The following is an 18511-nucleotide window of genomic DNA, read 5'->3' on the forward strand; positions in this document are numbered from 1 at the left end:
AGGGGCAACTCCCACTTTCTGGCTTTGTCTTTATTTCTGCTTGATAAATCAGGTTAGTTGCAGATGGAAAATGTGCATTCAACTAAGAAGCAAGCAACTGTTGACTAAGATTTGGAGGCTTTGTGTGTAATTTGTCTTCCCTTTTCCTCATCTGATTTAGCACAAGTAGCCTCTCCTGGAGAGCTTGCGTCTGCTATTGCTGAAGTCATGTCAGTTGACACTGTTCTGGAGAATTAGCCTGGTGCTCGTGTAACATTAGCACTTCCCCAGATTCTGAGAGCTCCTGTTTTAATCCCTCTCCTTTTGTCCTTTTGTAAGGTCCCTCTGTGCTCTGTCTCTGAGTCCTAATTGCCCTCTGTCCAGCCATTGATATACCTCGTGATTCTTGATCTGAAAAAAACCCAGCAATTAGAGGTCCTACCCCATAGCATTGTTGTTATAACAGTTAAATGAGATAATTTAAAAATACAGTGCCTAACTGAATAAGCAGTAACCAAAAAGATGCTTCAGAGACTTTTATCTACTACTTCCTAGGAGAATGCCTGAAAGAATAATTTTTCCATAGACCCATGAGCTGATGGCCTTAGCAAAAAGAAAATAAAAGACTCACACTGATTGAGTACCAAGTATGTGCTAAGCAGTGCTTTACAGGCGTTGGCTCGTCGGGTCCTTGCAATGTGCCCACAAAGCAACGCCTGTCCATGCAGAATCAGAGGCAAAATACCTTGCCAGAGTCAGGTGGCCTCGACTGATCTGGAAGCATTGTATGTGTGCTATGGATGACACAGTCAGTTCATACCAGTTTTCTGGGTTTAGCCAATGTCAGAAGCTGGGGCAGCTCCACAGGGAAGCTTTTTGGTTTGCCTGTACCCTCTGAGCTGTTACTGCCACTTCCTGTGCAAAGGAGGAAATCCAGAGAGAAAGAAACCTGGGGGAGGGGAAGGGGTCAGGGCTGTTGCCTGTAGCCTTGTTTGTAGTAGGAAGAAGTTAGACGTGACCTGTGTGTCTCCTTGAAGAAAAAGTACACAGCTGTTGAGAATAATGTTGGTAGGACTGTTCGGTGTGCAGAGGATTCTGCTCATGGCATAAATGTAAAGTAAAAAAAACAAAACAACAAAAAAACAGGATGCAGAATTATATGCTCGGTATAACTCTGTAAAGAACACTTACATACAAAGGAGACAGGTGGGGAATGTACAAGAATGACAGTGGAATTCAGGGAGTGCCTGGGTTTTAAAATTTTGTAAAACAGTGTTTTAAAAATAAGAGCACTTAAAAAATGAGTGATGGCTGCAGAGGTGGATGCGTGGGTGCTCCCTGCACTGCCCTGGGGTCACCTAGCTTTTGTATTTACAATGTGGCTCTTTACGGAGAGCCAAGGAATCCTTTGGTCAAGGTCAAAGTGGACATAACTATTGATCTGAGTCTCTTACTTGGGGACGCCTACCTTAGGCCGCTCCCCAGTTCCTATAAGGAAGGGTGCTCAGTACTTTCTGAGTGCCTCACAATGATGTGAAGTCTTACGCCACCCATTGGCCAGAGGCTCCTGACATATGGATTATATTATCGATAAAATTCTTTTAAAGAAATCTTCAACGCAAACCAGGGTTTTTGTGCCTGTCTAGGAACAGAACCATCTGCTATGTGGTAATAACTGCATAAAATCAGATATCTTCCTTACCTTTATAAAGGAATGCATTTCCCCAGTTTATCAGTCAGTGAAGCAACCGACTCTTGATTTCGGCCCAGGTCATCATGATCTCGTGGTTCGTGAGATTGAGCCCCGCATCGGGCTCTGCCCTGTCAGTGTGGAGTCTGCTTGGGGTTCTCTCTCTCCCTGTCTCTCTGCCCCTCCCTGTACTCACACACACTCTGTCAAAATAAACTTTTTTTTTTTTAATTCCCAGTGTGACACCAAAAGCAGCCAGTCTTTTGTGGTTCATTGGTTCTCTCCATCCCCTTCCATAACTGAAAAAAAATAGGTAATCCCCAAGATACTGTGAATAAGCATTTGCTCTCGCATTCCCATCCCTGTAACTACACACGAACCCACAAGCCCTTAGTAGAGAGCAAATAATGCTTTCCTTTCGTAACGGGAGAGCATTTACACTGCTTAGAGGAATAGTATCGGGGATGGGCAATGTTTTATTTTTTTTGTTTGTTTGAATTGTTTTGCTCACCGCATTCTCAGGTCGCCTGTTTTAAAAGTAGAATGCTCCATGGTTTATGAAGATGATTCCTGGCACCTTTTCCCCCCTCAGGCCCTTAAAATCTCAGCACCTCTTTTTGCCTGGGATCTGCCAAACACAAATAACCAATTGGCACTGTTGGATCCACTGTTTTCTTGGGAAGATGGTACCAAAGCAAAAGGAGAGAAGGTCGGATGGTATTAAGACTGGTGCGTGTACCTACAATGTTGCTAATGGTGTCGTTTCCACACTTACAGACAGACTGTGCTCCACAGAGAGGTAATGGACTTGCGGCAGTGGTGACCACCCCCTGCAGCCGTAGCCTGCAGTACTCTGCCTTTTCTCGAGCTCAGTCAAACCTGGATGCCTTTTCTGCAGGCCTCTGTGTGATATGTTTGATATATTAGGTTGTTATTTAATCCAACTATATATCAAACATATTCCTACAGTGTCTTGCCCTGTCTCCGGGGGTTCCTAATATAGTTTATAAGGCAACAGGAAAGCATATGTTAAACTCACAAGCAGATTTAGAAGACGGGGTGCTCATTCCATTTCATAATGTTATATTTCCGTTTTTTCTTGTAGCGTTTAAGACCTGTATCAGTGTCACTAGATTCTCTTGTTTGTTGTAGAAACAAATCATAATTGTGGATGTTTTCATAAGAGCTTGAGATAATGTATAGCTTAGTTTTGTCAGTAATGAATCCTTAAGGGATATGCTCAGTGGAAAAAAAATGGAAGGTTCCAGGCCATGTTTGTGACATGGGCTAAAAGCATTATAACCCCCACACACATAGATTTACATTTCATCCTGATCTTCAATTTAGAAATTAGTAATTTTCATAATCTAATTTCTAGCAAATATTTAAACACAGATCAACTCTCTGTAAATTTCCCTTCTGCCCATAGTATCAAAACATATAAACCAAATCAGCCATACTAACTGTAGGGATGGTGAGTCACTGGGTTTATAAAAACCTCAGGACTAAATGTATCTAACAAAGATAGTGTGCACCCTGTCTGTCACATTTCCTGTAATAGGTTAACTGGTCAGTCGAAGCTGATAATATTTAGAATAAGCTGACAATCAGAAAGTAATTCCATGGCCTAATTGGGTGCAACAGGAAGTTTGGGATTACGAAACATTTTTTCTGGCACGCAGCAAGCCGCCTTTGGTTGGCTTTGACCTCCTCCTCATGGAAGCGCCTGTGAAGTTTGTGAGTTCATTCTGATCTGTCTCAACAGAAGACTGAGCACTGCTTTCTGGAAAGAGAACCATTGTGCCAACAGCTCAGTCTTTTGGAGCAGAGAACTGCTCTTTTAAGAGCACATTTGAGTATGTGTGTAAGCAAAGCCCCACACAGGTGGCGAGCCAGTGGTTTGAACAGGTTGGTCAGGAAAGTTTCCCCTGTTATGTCTAGAAGCCATCTCCAAGTTGCTTGCAGTGGATGCATAGTGACAGCAGCAAAGTGATGACACAGGAGAGGGAAACACAGTGTTGGAGTCCCAGCTTCCAGAGTTACAACGTGGAGCCTGTCCCTGGGATCCTTGTCCACTGAGAACAGATCAGTTTGGAGGGTGTGCAAGATGCTGCCACCTTCACGCAGCTAGAGGACAGTGTTTCGGTTTTGACCGCAGTTAAAGTTATTGGACCAAAATGACAAACTGTCATGGGAAAGAGGTGACAAGTTATTATAAATAACGGAAAAGAAAAACCCAGTTTAAAAGGGCCTTGAGGGGAAACCCATTTGTTAAAACTGATGGGATTTTCTTAATTCTTTCTGTAATCTTGCTGTTGGCCAGCATGCTGTACTGATTAGCTGAGTGGATGGGAAGGGGCAGCCAGGTGTTCAGGGAGCAGTAGGAACAGATAGGACATTTTCTGTAAGGCTGAAGTGGGGGCTTTGAGCTCATTTGCCACTAGTGGCTGCCAGTCCCGGAGATGTAAAGAGTGTGAAAAGCAAAGGTGTGCGGGGAACTCAACCAGCCCGTGTTCCCAGGTGACTCCCGACCATGTAGAACAGGAGGTCTTGTCACACTCTCGTCAGTTACATAGAGGATTCCTATCACAGCAGCGAATGTATCTGATCGAGATAGTTGAAAGCATTCCATTATCTTTTTTGTCTGTGCTTCCTAAGTAAACAGTCACACGACTTGTTTTGAAAGCACGATCATCTTTACTAATTTTTCCATCAAACAGAAGTAGCAATTAAAAGATGGTTTCGGTGGTGTTACTTTTTATCAGGAAAAAGATAAAATAAAACAACAGCTACCATGGGAAAACCGCTCCTAAGATAGGAATCGTGCCAGCTCGGACCTTTTCTGATGGATGCTGCATGAACATGCAGTTATTACCTGGGTACAAAGAGTGGTCCCTCCCCAAGTTGGAGGCAAAACCATTTGGCACTCCTTTCTCTCCATCATCCATTTTGACTGTTTACTGTTTGCCTAGGGCTTTCAGGGGAACGAGGCCACCTGTCCAGGTTTGGGATCTTGGCAGGTCTAGTTATTCTAAGGATCTTCCCATTTATAAATTCTCATTTATAGTAAGAGTGGTGGTCCTAAAGACAACCCACCCATGTGGCCTCTAAAAGAAAAGCTGATTCGGCTCTTAAACAGTTGAGTTTTTGGGTACAGGCGAAGGTCTCCCCCAAGGCACTTCTCAGTTCAATACCAGAAGCAAACTGGTAGCAGCCAAACAATTCCACTCAGGCTTCCAATTGGCAAGAAAATGCTTCCCTGGTGTTGTGTGTGTTCTTGGTGCTGGACTCCTTTTTTCCCTCAAGTATATTTAAATTATATGCAAAATGTCCACACCTTTAAAAAATATTTCCAAAGTTGTTTTTTTTTTTAAGTGTCTGATGTGATATGACCTTGTTTTTAACAGCAAGCATTCTGCAGGACTTTGGGTAACACAGAACAAAGCACAATTTCTAAATGGAAAAATGGCACCACAAGTTGTGGTCTGGTTTTTGTAGCCAGTTGTGAGAAAGGTGACCCCTGTGTTTATCAGCTCTTAGCAAGGCAGTCCCTTAAAGGAGGTTTACACAGAGGGAGGCGGACACCAGGGCAGGGGCCTTTGGACCATCTCCTATGGATACCCTCAGCTACCTCACCTTCAAGCTCATGGGGGAAGGGGCCATAGGGCTGCAGGGATGTAATTCACAAATGGCAAGTAAAAGGACGACAGACCAAAACATTTTTTCTCTGGGCACCATGTACCCCACAACCCGTCAGGGAGAAGGTTGGCCAAGATGCGGCATGAGGGAGGCAGGGTTTCTCCATGGAGGAGACTAAGAGAATAAGGAAGAGAGAAAGTCAGCACCTTCTTAAGAAATGTTTAATTTGGAACTGTAGCACATGTAGGCTACAGGACCAAGAGAGCTGAGGTTCCTCCGTAAGTAACGAATAGGAAACTGATTGATACCTGGAGAAAGGCAGCAAATTCTCTGTGGTCAGAAAGTGCAGGGCACTGACTAGAACCCCAGATTGCCCATCTCCTTTGGGGGAGGTTGAGGCAGAAGCTGGAAGCAGTGCCAGTCGGTATCATGTGTTACTTGAAACTTCATTCATCATTGGTGTATTATGGGTTTTATTTATAGTTATTTTAGGCTGTCATCAGAAGTGGCAGTTAGACCCTTTCTCCAAATGATGAGTGGAAAATGGTTCAGAGAGGGAAAACAGACTAGCTTAGCACCAAGTCTAAAAAGAACAGTTTTTAAAACCACAGAACACGAAGGTAGTAAGAGAAGTCACCATGAAATTAATTGTTAGGAATTGTTGAGCATTTGCTAGGAGTCAGTTGTGCTCTACATGTATTTATAATGTACTTATAACAACCCTATCAGGTAGGAGGGAAGGCAGGTTCAGAAAATGAATTGCTCCAAAGGTTATGTCCTCAGAATGCCTGAAAGGCCAAAAGGCAAAATACAAACTGAGTAAAGACCTCCCCTTTCCCTTCCTTTCTCTTCTCCCCCTTCGTGCCCCAGTAGAACCTCAAGCTCCTGAGACACATTAGATCAATCAGAACAAGACAAGAGCCTCCCATGTTCTTCTGAGCACAGAAAGGCCCAAAACGTGGCCTTTCCCCAGAGGCACTTCCCCAGACCTCCAACTTTTTAAAAGAGAAGCTCTGTAGGAGATCACCAAACAGGAAAAATACCAGCAAAAGGGTGCCTGGGCCTTTCCCAAAGCTACCAGAAAGTCAAGAGGAGGATAGGTCTATCCTCTGCTAGGGCTTAGTGGACAGTCCAGGAAGGACAGCTCCTGAGGGCTGGCGGTGAGCTGGCCAGTGCTCTCTTACAGTGAAGGGGAGCAGGGAAAAGGGCACACCGTACAGAGGATGAGAAGACAGATTCAGCAATCATTTAAGCGGAGCAGATTCTCTGTCGGCACATGTGGCGCTCTTTTCACCAGCACTGCGTTGCTGAGAGCCTCTTTGCAAAATGCTGGAAATGCCATTTGCATCCGTATGTGCACGAGTAGATGTCACAACAAACTACGGATGCAGGTTGAGGGGTGAAGGCAGAGCAGACAAATAACAACCCATGGCCTTGAACGGGGCAGGAGCCAGTGTACAGATGTGGGTTTCTTCCTCCCAGAGGAACCCAGACCGGACGGAGGAACCCAGACCGGACAGTTACTGATGTAGACGCTTACTCCATGCATTTCTCCTTCCCCAACCATGTAAATTGCCCTCTGGCTGAACTCTAGAACTTGGAAGACTCGTTTTGAATGGATACATTCATTCAGCAAACATTTATCATGTAGTCTACGCTGCCTGATTGTATACTCGAGAGACCACATTAGTGGAATAAAACACAGTCCGTGTCCTGGAGGAAATGTCAGGCGGGTAGGCTTCAGTTAACTGGGGTCTGTTTCCCGTAGCCCAGGCTAGCATTTCCCGTGGAGTAGCCCACTTCCATTAGAAATGAGACCTATTGAAACACAATCTGCATCTTGAACCAGATCATCAGGTGATTCTGAGCAAGGGCTGCCCGTTTATTAGCCTGTTTGATGAAAGCCTTTTCTTAAGTTCCCTGTGCCCTGGGTCTCAGGGTTCTTCGGGCTCTCCTTGTAGCGGCTCCATGTGACTTGTCCTCATTGCCTGCCATCCCCCAGCTACAGCGGGATTTGTTCTGTTGACAAATCCTGCAGTTTCGTTGTGATCCTTTTATGTAGGAAGATCCTTTGAAGACCAAGCCACTTTGTTTCTTTCCTTTTCTGCAACACGCTTGAGCATGCGCCCTCCTCCTCTTGTAGCTCTCACCGCCCTTCCCCCAGATGCCGTCACAGGTGCTGGTGAGAGCCAAGCAGACGGCAGCATGGACAGGGACACTTAGGCATTTCCGAGTGTCCTTGGCTTGGGGAGAATCCCACCTTGTAGGCTAGAAGTTGTGTGTGGTATGAAGAAGTGCCCGGTGTTGATGTTTATGTCCAGCAGGAGAGAAAAGATGGGCATTTAGTCTTAGGGATAAACCTGGCCTACAATGTCTAGACGTTAGCCCTCTGTCCCTGTTGTCATCGCGTTCGGCTTTATTAAGCCTTTCTTGGGAAACTAGTACTTTTTAGTCAGCGCAAGTGTCTCCCAGACAGGAGGCTCTCTGCCATGTTCGTTTGAAAACATCGAGATGTTACGGAAAGAAAAACAAAAATTCATCAGCAGGCATTATACCAGTTGCCACTGCAAGAAAAACCTGTGGGTGTCAAAAATATTTCCAAGCTGAATATCTATTTCAAGCATGTGTTCTACAAAAAAAACTTCACGGCAGCAGGAGACGTGGTAGAGGCCTTTAAAATTAGTTTTAATAGGATGATTCTGTAAGATCTAGCCACGGCTTAGAGTTAGCACTTAATTGGAAGAAAACTCCATTTTTGTGGATCCCAAAATTTGAGAAAGCAGAAATCGGATGGGGTACTTCACACTGTGCATGGACTCACCTTGGAGGCCGCCTAAGATCAGGATCTGGGACCCATTCAGAAGCCACCATGGGCTTCTGTTTCCCCTGCCACAGTGGAGGGGGCTCCCTTGGGGCTTAAGAATTACGTGATTTGCCTGGTGCTTTAATCTGTTAGATACTTGAGTTTCTTTTGTAGAATGAATTTTCAAAAATTTTCAAAAAGTTCTTAATTCGAGGTCACTGACTAGATAACTGCTGATATCAGAGCCTAATGCAATTTCTTTGGGGCCTACGTATGACAGTACCTTTTATGCCCGTGTCTTACGATGAGTTGTTTTTCTATTTCAGTAAATAGATGTTATACTCCACCATTACTCCCTCACTCCAAAATGAATCCACTGCAACTGAATCCACTTCTGTCCTGAATGCTCCTAGAGCAAGGCTTGGTCAGATAAGAAAGAACGTATGGCTTCTCAGAACTTCTAAAATGCTGGCGTCGTTCTCTGGATTCACCAGACGTGCACTGAAATGTTATTTTGATAACATGACTTGTAAAAAATAAAAATGAGCTTGGAATCTCTCATAGTTCAAGATGTGGTCATAAAGAATGGGGAACGGAAAAAAATTGTACCTATGTATCCATCCTGTCTGATGTTCCATATGGGACCATTAGCGACCAACTTTGAGCCTCTGGCACGAAGTTAGTCATCACTGATGCCCAGAGGGGTGACCAGGCTAGTAAGAACAGATCCTCATGGAGTCCGAGAGATGGAGAATCTTAATTGCAGCCCTATGACCTCATCCCAACACTCTAGCTCCCTGAGTCTGCTTTCTCACTGTGAATATGAGAATGAATATAACTACAGTGTAAGATTTGTTTTCCTCTTTCTCAGAATTAAACAAGCATTGGAAGTGGAAATGCCTAACAAAACATTTGGCACATGGTAGGCACTCTTAAAGACGTTTTGCTGTTGCACAGCATTGCAGATACACCTGATGATGCTGCATTGTACACTTAAAATTGGTTCGGAGGGTGAATGGCATGTATATTTTAACACACAAAGAAAAGCATTGCTATACCTGACCCTCACTGCAGTGCCTGAAAGGTACCAGCCACACCTTTAACTTTCCTTAACCAAAGGGGGACTTAACCGTACTCAGGTGCACAGAACATTAGTGGTGAGCAGACCATGGAGGGCATCCAGCGTGACCACCACCCCAAATTGTGAGACTGCATCCCAGCCAGCCTGGGATCAAGGTCCTTAGGCTTGCCCCACTTACCAGAGCTTCTCTTCAGCTACCGGGGCTGTGCTGGCCTGGTGCTGGTGAACTTAGAGCAGGGCCCTCCTAGCTTCATAACACTTGCACAGTCATGGCCGGAGGTCTTCCCCAGGTGGAGCCGGGCCTCACATTCCCAGGGAGCTGAACAAACTCCACCTCGGTGTCATGTCACCTGGATTTCTTTCCCCCCTTTGGTGAGCTGTGGCTAGTAAGTAACTCCTTCTGCTCAGCCGCAGAGGATGCAAATACGGTTTTGCTTTTGTTTTTACCCAAGAAAAATAAGGCTTTTCACAACTCCTAGCCACCTCATCGTTGTTTCAACCTATTTTTGAGCCTTAAGGTCTGGAAGAGGATTCCACCAGCCACTCTTGAGAATTGATTACCGATTATTTAAATTTCGGTTGTTGATGCTAATGGAGCAATTTGAGCGTAGTTTATTCACAGTGAATTTACATCCTGTTAAAGATTCTGGTCTGGAAAAATAGTCTTAAGAGTTTCCTGATGTGAAATTTGTGTAGAATGTCCATGCTAGCAGCTTGTACCTTTTAGAATCGGGGAAGGCGGGAGGCAGCAGATGGAGATTTGGGGCAGCTTAGGCCTACCTGCCCTGGGTGTGGTTTGTCAGCCAAAAGACATAAATGGATGAAGAGCCAGGTGATGGAGCAGTAAGTAGTGGGGCAAAAAAGCGCCCTTTGTGCATGTGAATGGCATGTGACGCCATTTTCTTTTGTTATAGCAAGCAGATGAGACCCTGGATTTTGAAGAACAGATTTTGGAAGCTGCTAAATCCATTGCCGCTGCCACGAGTGCCCTGGTCAAATCGGCCTCGGCAGCCCAGAGGGAGCTGGTGGCCCAAGGAAAGGTGGGTAAACCCCTCTGGCCACGTGCTGGAACATTGCCACAGCAAGAGCCTCTGAGGGCTGAGGGAAAGATGTGAACGCTCGTGGCCCGCACTGAGGAAACCAGTGCTGGGCCCTCCCTCACTGAATGGCTCGTCTTCGCCCCATCTGACTGAAAACTCTGTTCACTTAAGCCTGACCTCCAGAAGGACGGGTTTGGCCGCTGGGCCTCTCATCTGCTTCTTGTTAAGGAAAGCGTCCCATTCCAGACAGTGATCAGGGCCTGAACAAGACGTTTATATTCCCGCTGTAGATTAAGCTATTTAAAGATGTGAACTGTCATATTTTCCTAGCGGATGGCTGGAGGAGCACCGTGGTCAGGGACTTTATATAATACAGTTTCCACCTCCAACGTCTCAATCCGTTTTGGAGGACTGCTGAGCTAAATGCCGTCCAACTCTGCAGTTAGCATTTTCCTGAGCCCATTGATCAAAAAGGCCAGTCTGGTTTCAAATCTGAGATTTCTTTTATCTGCTTCATCCCTAGTAACCCATTCCATCCGCATTAGCATGAAAGCATAGTTCTCTTTCAGTGACCCAAAGGATTATTAGTATATTAGAGTACTCCTGGATATAAGAGGGTCTTACAGTTTAGAATACCCCTGGTGTTGTTCCCATACAACATGGAATGACTCCATCCAAATCGCGCCTTGCAGAGAGCCTCTCAAATATAGAGGCACTACAGAAATCCTGTCAGGTTGTGGGTTTGGGGAATTTGGTCACCATCGTTTTCAGTGATTTCTGCCTGATATTAAAAGGCCTTTGCCATCAGTGTATAGGTAGATGGATACGATTGCACCTTGACCTGAGAAAACTTGTAATATAGACAGGAAGTTAGGTCCAACGAGTGGCCATCTGTCTTCCTCCACGAAGTGTCTTGTGAGCTAAGCCTTGTCGTAGTCCAGACCACAGACTTCGGCTCCTCTTTCTAAACCATCGTGTGTTCTATTGCTCATTATTGACATCTGTATTTCTCTCCAGCCAGCATGTGGTCTGTCCCTTTGTGCTTTTCCCTTATGCTCTGTAGATATAGCTTATTTAATAATTTAACAATGTTGACCTTATTTAATCAAGTACTTGTTGACCCATCAATATGTAAAGACTAAAAATGGATCAATTTTAAGATTTTAGGAATATCTTACCTACAAATTTCAGTCTCTTGATAAAGGGCTGACCGTGCACCAGATTGCTAGGTACTAAGAGAACCTAACTTGTTGACACATTGAGAAAGTTGGTAAAGGAGGCACCCCTGGACTTGAGTAAACTATAGGCTTATAGACAGGACCTTGGGGTTTTATCTGATGTTCACCGAGCCCTGGTATGGTACCTAATAATTGCTGGCAGATCCCTAATTTCATATTCAAATTGAGGTTTGAGAACTCCTCTCTGACCTCTCCAGGCACCTCCCGCCATGTAAAGGTATGTAAAGGTATCCTCCCATAGCCATTCCCTCTACATCTGGACAGAAAATGTTTCACTTCTTCGTATAATTTCTAAATCAAAGCAGAGATCATCTTACATCTAGCTTCCTACTTCTCTCCCCACCCCTGACAAAATAGTCTGTATTTCCTTAGGACCAAGGTCTGCCCTCCACCATACTAAAGGAAAGGCACTATCTTTTTTTTTTTTTTTTTTTTTTTTTTTCCCCATCATCTGCCAGAAAGTCACAGCATGGCCTGAGGGTCAATGATCAGGAGAGATGTAAGTTTCCCTTGGCCCTTGAAAGAAGAGGGCTCAGTGGCTCCCATGTTTGAAATGGAGAAAGGTCAGCAGAGGAAATAAGCATGTAAGGACAGCCCCAGTCCATCATTCCTGAGCCGTTTTCCCAGAAACTAAAGGGAGACCATTCTGAGCATTTCAGGTTAAGTCACTGTGGCGCCGTGGACCGCAGGCAGTCTCAGAATGGCAGAATCCCACATGAGAAAGGGTGTTCCCTTCTCACGCCAGTGGTGCTGTGTGTCCGAGGAGATGTCGTTCTCTCCAGTTCCAGAGCAGGGTAGAGTCTGAGGGGCTGCAGATGACCCTGCACCTTCCGGCTCTCATTACGGATTTCTACGCTCTCTAGGTGGGCTCCATCCCCGCCAATGCTGCGGATGACGGACAGTGGTCACAGGGGCTGATTTCTGCCGTGAGTCACCTTCTCCTTCCTTCCCATTTGCTTTTTGGGTCCCCTGAGGGAGTTTTGGGCCTTGGGTCACTTCTCTGTCAACTGTCCCCAGGCCCGGATGGTGGCAGCTGCAACCAGCAGTCTCTGTGAGGCAGCCAATGCCTCTGTTCAGGGACATGCCAGTGAAGAGAAGCTCATCTCATCCGCCAAGCAGGTCGCTGCTTCCACGGCTCAGCTGCTCGTGGCCTGCAAGGTGAAGGCCGACCAGGATTCAGAGGCCATGAGGCGGCTACAGGTAATGGTCACTGATGCTGGTGGGAAAATACTCCTGTTGGAGCGGGTAAGTGTCGCCAACGGGGACAGTCTCACTTCCTTGGCATGACCCACCAGGCCTTCCATCGGCTAACGCTGTCCCACTTTTCTCGTTTTTACCACGTCCGGCCATGCATCCCACAGCTGCTGCCCCAGCAGACTGACATTGTCCATGTGTGCCTTCTGGTCTCATGAGTCGGGGCCCTCTCTCACCCAGAATGTCCCGGCCCCTCCCCACCAGCCCAACCTGCTTGTTCTTCATGACTCCTCACTAGAGTCCCCTCTTCTAGAAAGCCCTCCCTGACCTCCTGCATGTCAGGCAGTCATTCCCTCCTCTATCCTGCCAGAGCCCCTGGCCAGACCACTCTTGGGGTTCCTGTCACCTGATACCACCGTATTTATTTTTATATCTGTCTTTCGGGAGGCTGTGAACTCCTTAGGCACAGGCACCACATCTTTATCTTTGCCTCCGTCACACCCGAGATGGTGCCTATTCAAGAGGGGGCCCTCCTCCACTCTTGGCAAAAGAAGGCAGAGAAAGGACTGAGGCATTTATATGAGACTGTGGCTAAGGTTTCCCAGAGCCCCAAGGACATGGTTATTATGTAGGTTATAATCCAGTCTCAGTGCATATACATTTTTCTGATTGTTTTAATTACAGAAGTGTTTTAAACACAGCGAAGGAAATGGTTGAGTGAAAAAAATCACATAGCCGCGACATCTTCCCATGTCAAGTGTTATCATTTTTTTTCTCTTCCTGTTCTATGTCTATACAAAATAGTTGTGTCTACTTGTAATCATAGCAAGAGACATTCTGCTTTTTCTCACGTAACATTTTATCATACGTGTCTTTTTACTTGAAGACAAGGCGTCATAATTTCTCCGTGCAAAGCTAACTGGTCCATTCTTCATGAGTCTCATTTTTAATGACTGCATGATATCACATCAACTGATTATGCCAGAATTTCCTTATGCCTTGGACGTTTTGTTTCCAGTTTCCTAGATTTTCCAGGTATTTAGAATATAGACTAATTCTATTGCTGAAAAAAAAAATGTTTATACGTTGTAAATAAACTCATAAATGGCCGAAGTATGAGAACAATTGCCCCCAAACCCAGAGCTTTAATTTTATTTTGCAAGTCCTAACATGTGTTTCTGTTGTTGGGTTCTCCTGAGTCTCTCTCTCACCCACCTCCCCTTACCTTCGTCTGACCCCTGGGCTAACCCAGGGGGGAAATGGGGAGCTTCATGTTGATGAACATGTGGTTTGTGGGTTTGGGGGACACTTCTGGCGAAAGCATCCTGAGTTAAGAGAGACCTGGGTTCAAGTCCTGCCTCTGCCATGTATGAAGTATGTGATCTTAACACAGATGACTCAAAACCTTTCAGGCCTTAGTTTGCCTCAGCTATAAAATGTGGATCGAGATACCTCACTGGCTCTTAGGAAGGTCAAGAGACGTGAATGTGCTTTTCTAACCCCCAAGGACTTAGAGCACAGCATCACTCTCTTTGTCATCATTGCTGATTTAACTGGATGCTGCAGTGTCCTATCTGAGTCCCTTGCAGTGACCCAGAGGTCCCGTGGGGCTAGACTGATCTGTAGTCAAATCCCATCTCTGTAACATACTAGCTGCAGGGTCTGAGGTAAGTTACTCGACCCCATTTCCTGCCTCAGAAAAGTGCACCGATGACCTCTAAACTCAGAAAGCTATTTTGAGACCAGGTTTGTCATATATATTAATTGGCTTCCACTTCTCTTCTTGTGCAAAAGCCCTCGTAGTCCCTGTTGGTGACTTGACATCACCAGCCAGATGAGCTAGTTCGCTCTGAGAAAAACTCAACTTTCTGATGGCTAATCCCCACACACAAGCCCCTGACTCAGAGGTGGCCTGGGCAAGGAATATGGGAGTCTTAATGCAGCTTTGACCACCCTTCGAAGAAAATTCCAAACCTCAGGGGGCGGAGGACAAGTCCCCACCCCAGGGCCATGCTTCATGAGCAAAAAGAGTAAGCCAGTATGACTTCACATCAAAAAGCTTTTCTTTACCTGTCTCTAGCAATTGCCCCATCCTTGAGCACTTGGCATAAAGCCCAGCTGTGACTCGGAAAATATACCTGTCGAGGCCCTAGTTACTGTGGGGCTCCCAGCCTTCCCGTGCAGGGATAGGTTGTGCTTTCCTAGCCCATCATTCCCTCAAGAAGCATTGAGTGAGTGCCACCCCTGGGCATCCAGTGTGCCAAGTGCTAGGGATGCAGAGACAACGGTCACAGCCCCTGCCCCCAAGTGACTCACTGTCCAGGAAAGGAGAGGCAACCCCAGGTGTGGAAATGGCCACAAAGAAGCGAGTGCAGAGCACGCAGGGAGCACTGTGAGTAGGTGTTGGTAAGGCCAAGGCAGACAGGAAGAGTGCTCTCTGAGCCACATCTGTGAGTTTTTTTAATTGGATGGGGCAGCGGGAGATAGTTTTCTAGACCAAGGAGATGACCACTGGGCATGCTTCTATTAACACGTTTCACATTGCTACCATCATTTGTGTACATAATTTTAATTCTCCCTCAAAAGTATGTGTTCTGGGGCGCCCGGGTGGCTCAGTCGGTTGAGCGGCCAACTTTGGCTCAGCTCATGATCTCACAGCTCATGAGTTCGAGCCCCGTGTCGGGCTCTGTGCTGACGGCTCGGAGCCTGGAGCCTGCTTCAGGTTCTGTGTCTCCCTGTCTCTCAGCCCCTAACCCACTCGCATTCTGTCTCTCTCTCTCTCTCTCTCTCTCTCTCTCTCTCTCTCTCTCAAAAATAAATAAACATTAAAAAAAAATTTTTTTAATAGTAAAAGATAAAGAAAAGTATGTGTTCTTTGGGAGCCAGGAACTATATCTCATTTATCTGTGAATGAGCGAAGGTTAGGTAGGTGCCAGCATTGGTAGAATCGTTGGACAGCTGGACAGACAGATGGATACTTGCTAAAGAGAAATTCTGTGTTATAATTGGATGATAAACCATTCATAATCCCATGAATTGTACTCTCATGTCTATTCTTGGTGAATCCAAATTGGCTGTTTCTAATGATATAATGTATGCTTTTCCCCCCTCTCCAGGCAGCAGGAAATGCTGTGAAAAGAGCCTCAGATAATCTTGTTCGTGCAGCCCAGAAGGCAGCATTTGGCAAAGCTGACGATGACGATGTTGTAGTGAAAACAAAGTTTGTAGGGGGCATTGCTCAGGTTTGTGATTAAATCTAGACAGTGTTTACTCCTGAGATGGGCCTTTTGTTATTACAGAGACTCAAAGTAACAATGACTTCAACAGGATGGAAGTGTATTTCTCCTTTGGGAAACAATTGTGGGTGTAGGCAATCTGTGGATGGTGTGCTGGTTCCTTTGTGTGTCATCCCCAGGCTCCATCTGCCTTATTCCCCCTACCATCCCTGAGATGTTGCCTTGGCCATTTGCTCCAAAATGGGTCAGTAACCACCCTCGCTTCCCAGCCATCAGAAAGGGAGAGAGAAGGGACCACAGGACCCTAAAGTTGCGTCCCTTGCTCCCGCTCACATACCATTGGTCAGCCTTTAGTCACATGGCCAACCAACCCGGTACAAAGGATTCTGGAAAATGTAGTATTCTTTTCTGAGTACCCCTGTGGCTAGGTAAAAATCAGGGATTCTGTTACAGAGAGGGGGAAGAAGAGAGAGTGAAAGGCAGTAGTATTATCATTTAAATAAAATGACGAATTTGGAGATACTACCCACTTCACATATTTGGCCCTACAGAGAGAATGAACGGTAACCCCTTCCCACAACTTTTATAAGAGCAGCTGGGCTTCAGACTCACACAGGATTGCATTCTTGTGCGTGGTAGTGAGGAGCAAACTTCAGGAAATCAGGCCTGCCGTTTAGGATATGTGCTAATACAGATCCATTATACATGATCGGTTTTCTTATCAATGCCCAGAAGTTACTCATCCCCATGCCTTCCTCGGCTCTTCCCAAACCACTCCCAGTAGACATACACTGGGTGCATTTTTATCAGCATCGATTTCTTGATGCGCTAGTTCCATGAGAAGTTCCATGAGGAAAAGTCACTGATCAGATAAGGTGGGAAAGACTGCCCTCTATACCTCCACCTTGGACTAGCACAGTGATGGTTAGTAGAGGCTCTGAAAGGGCCCACAGGAAAGTACGCTGTTTGGCTTTCTTGAACACTTACTTACCTTTTTCACCTGTTATCTATTAAGTGATACTCCTCAGATCATATCTTAGAAACATGAAACAAATATATGAAAGCTGTCAATTGGTTAAGGACTCCAGCTTTAGCTTCAGCATCACTTGCCCAAGTCCTGCTCCACTAGCTGGGTGTTAAGGAAGGTAGACCCACATCTCTCAGTTTCTAGTTACTCATTGGAAAAATGGGACATTCAATAAGGACTTCACCGTGTTGTCACGAGGATGATGGGACGCTCCATGCAAAGTGTTTACACAGCATCTGGTGCATAGTAGGGATGCAGTAGATGTTTGCTGTTAAATCATTGGCCGGAAGCCACTTAATTTTCTTGGGTCGTCTGGATCTCAAAAACCGAACTGTGGCCCATAGGCTGGTCTCCAGCACTAAGATACTTAGTACCATTGTACGGCTGTGTGTAGCAGAAGCTATGGGAACTTATGAGACAAGCAGTAGAGTTGGGAGGGCAGTTTCCTGGAGAGTTCTAGATCCATCCAGCTTGTCATTTTTCCTTCTAGATCATTGCCGCCCAGGAAGAGATGTTGAAAAAAGAACGAGAACTGGAAGAAGCGAGGAAAAAACTGGCCCAGATCCGCCAACAGCAGTATAAATTCCTACCCACTGAGCTGCGGGAGGATGAAGGCTAAGGCCAGAGCCAAGATGGCGTGCCCCAGGGAACGACTTTGCAACAAATAGTGTTCCTGAGAAGCTGGGACTTACCTGGAAACTGCCTGCCTCCCCTGGGGCCAACGCAGAGCCCTGAGTGCTCATTCTCATGTCTCTGTCCTGTCGGGCACCGGCTGCATGATCGTGATGTCACACGGTACAGTGTCCCACCCACAGCTCCTTCGCCACCTCCCCTCATGCCTCACCGTATCTCAGGAGAGAGGGGCGCACGTTTCGTGAACTGTTACCAAAAAAAAGAGAAGTCAGTATTATGTCGTTCTCAGACACTTTTGCTTTTGTTGGTCCTTCTCTAGGCCTGCTCCTTGGCCTTCTGTGAAATCTTAAGAGGAAACAAAAATAATGGCTTGGGGGAAAGCATTGATATCCTAGAGATTATTCTCCCTCTCAGGAGAAGATGGAGGTTGGAGTTGGACATGGCTAATAAAAGCTAGAAACGTAAACCAGTGTGGACTCCAGGAGGGCCACTGCCGTCCTTCTGTATCTCAAGCACTGGCTCACCCAGAGGATGGAGAATTCCTGCTCCCATTTGCACGCTTTCTTGCCTCAGTGTGTAAGCTCCTTGTACAATCTAGACCCGTCTTGTATTCTGTGGCCCAAAAAAACTGAACGATTATTTTTTTCCTCCATAATCCAAAGGGCAGAAGTATGGGGGACTGTCAGGGCTCGGTGAGCAGAGGCTGGAATAAAATGTGTGGGCTCCTTACTCTGCAGAGACTTTTTCAGTTCATACAAGTCCCATGGCCTCTGATGACAAACCCATGTCCTCCGATGACAGTCCCCTCAACACCCCCTCCGGAGCGTCCGAGGTGGGGATTCAGCTAGAATAAAGCACTTCCTTGGTGACTGCCAGGTCCTACCCGGGGTCCTCTGCTCTCCAAATGGTTAGATTTCAGAACTGCAAGGCATCTGTTTCAAAATCTGTCCC

The 18511-nt window shown here is 46.0% G+C and overlaps 1 protein-coding gene across 5 annotated transcripts in view; it reads left to right on the plus strand.

Annotated features, from left to right (window-relative positions):
* TLN2 (talin 2) overlaps nt 1-18290 on the plus strand; it is a 439937-nt gene extending 421647 nt beyond the window's left edge. For 4 of the 5 annotated variants that reach the window (XM_040492868.1, XM_040492871.1, XM_040492869.1 and 1 more), the window contains 5 exons: nt 10107-10232; nt 12334-12396; nt 12488-12715; nt 15781-15906; nt 17418-18290. In XM_040492868.1, coding sequence (XP_040348802.1) covers nt 10107-10232; nt 12334-12396; nt 12488-12715; nt 15781-15906; nt 17418-17546 — 672 coding nt within the window. In that variant the 3' untranslated portion in view covers nt 17547-18290. The remainder of the gene's footprint in view (nt 1-10106; nt 10233-12333; nt 12397-12487; nt 12716-15780; nt 15907-17417) is intronic. The other variant, XM_040492870.1, reaches the window with a different exon arrangement.
* The last annotated feature ends 221 nt before the right edge of the window (nt 18291-18511 follow it).

The sequence above is a fragment of the Herpailurus yagouaroundi genome, unplaced genomic scaffold, assembly GCF_014898765.1.
Source record: "Herpailurus yagouaroundi ecotype Mexico unplaced genomic scaffold, PumYag 184, whole genome shotgun sequence".
NCBI classification, from domain to species: Eukaryota; Metazoa; Chordata; class Mammalia; order Carnivora; family Felidae; genus Herpailurus; species Herpailurus yagouaroundi.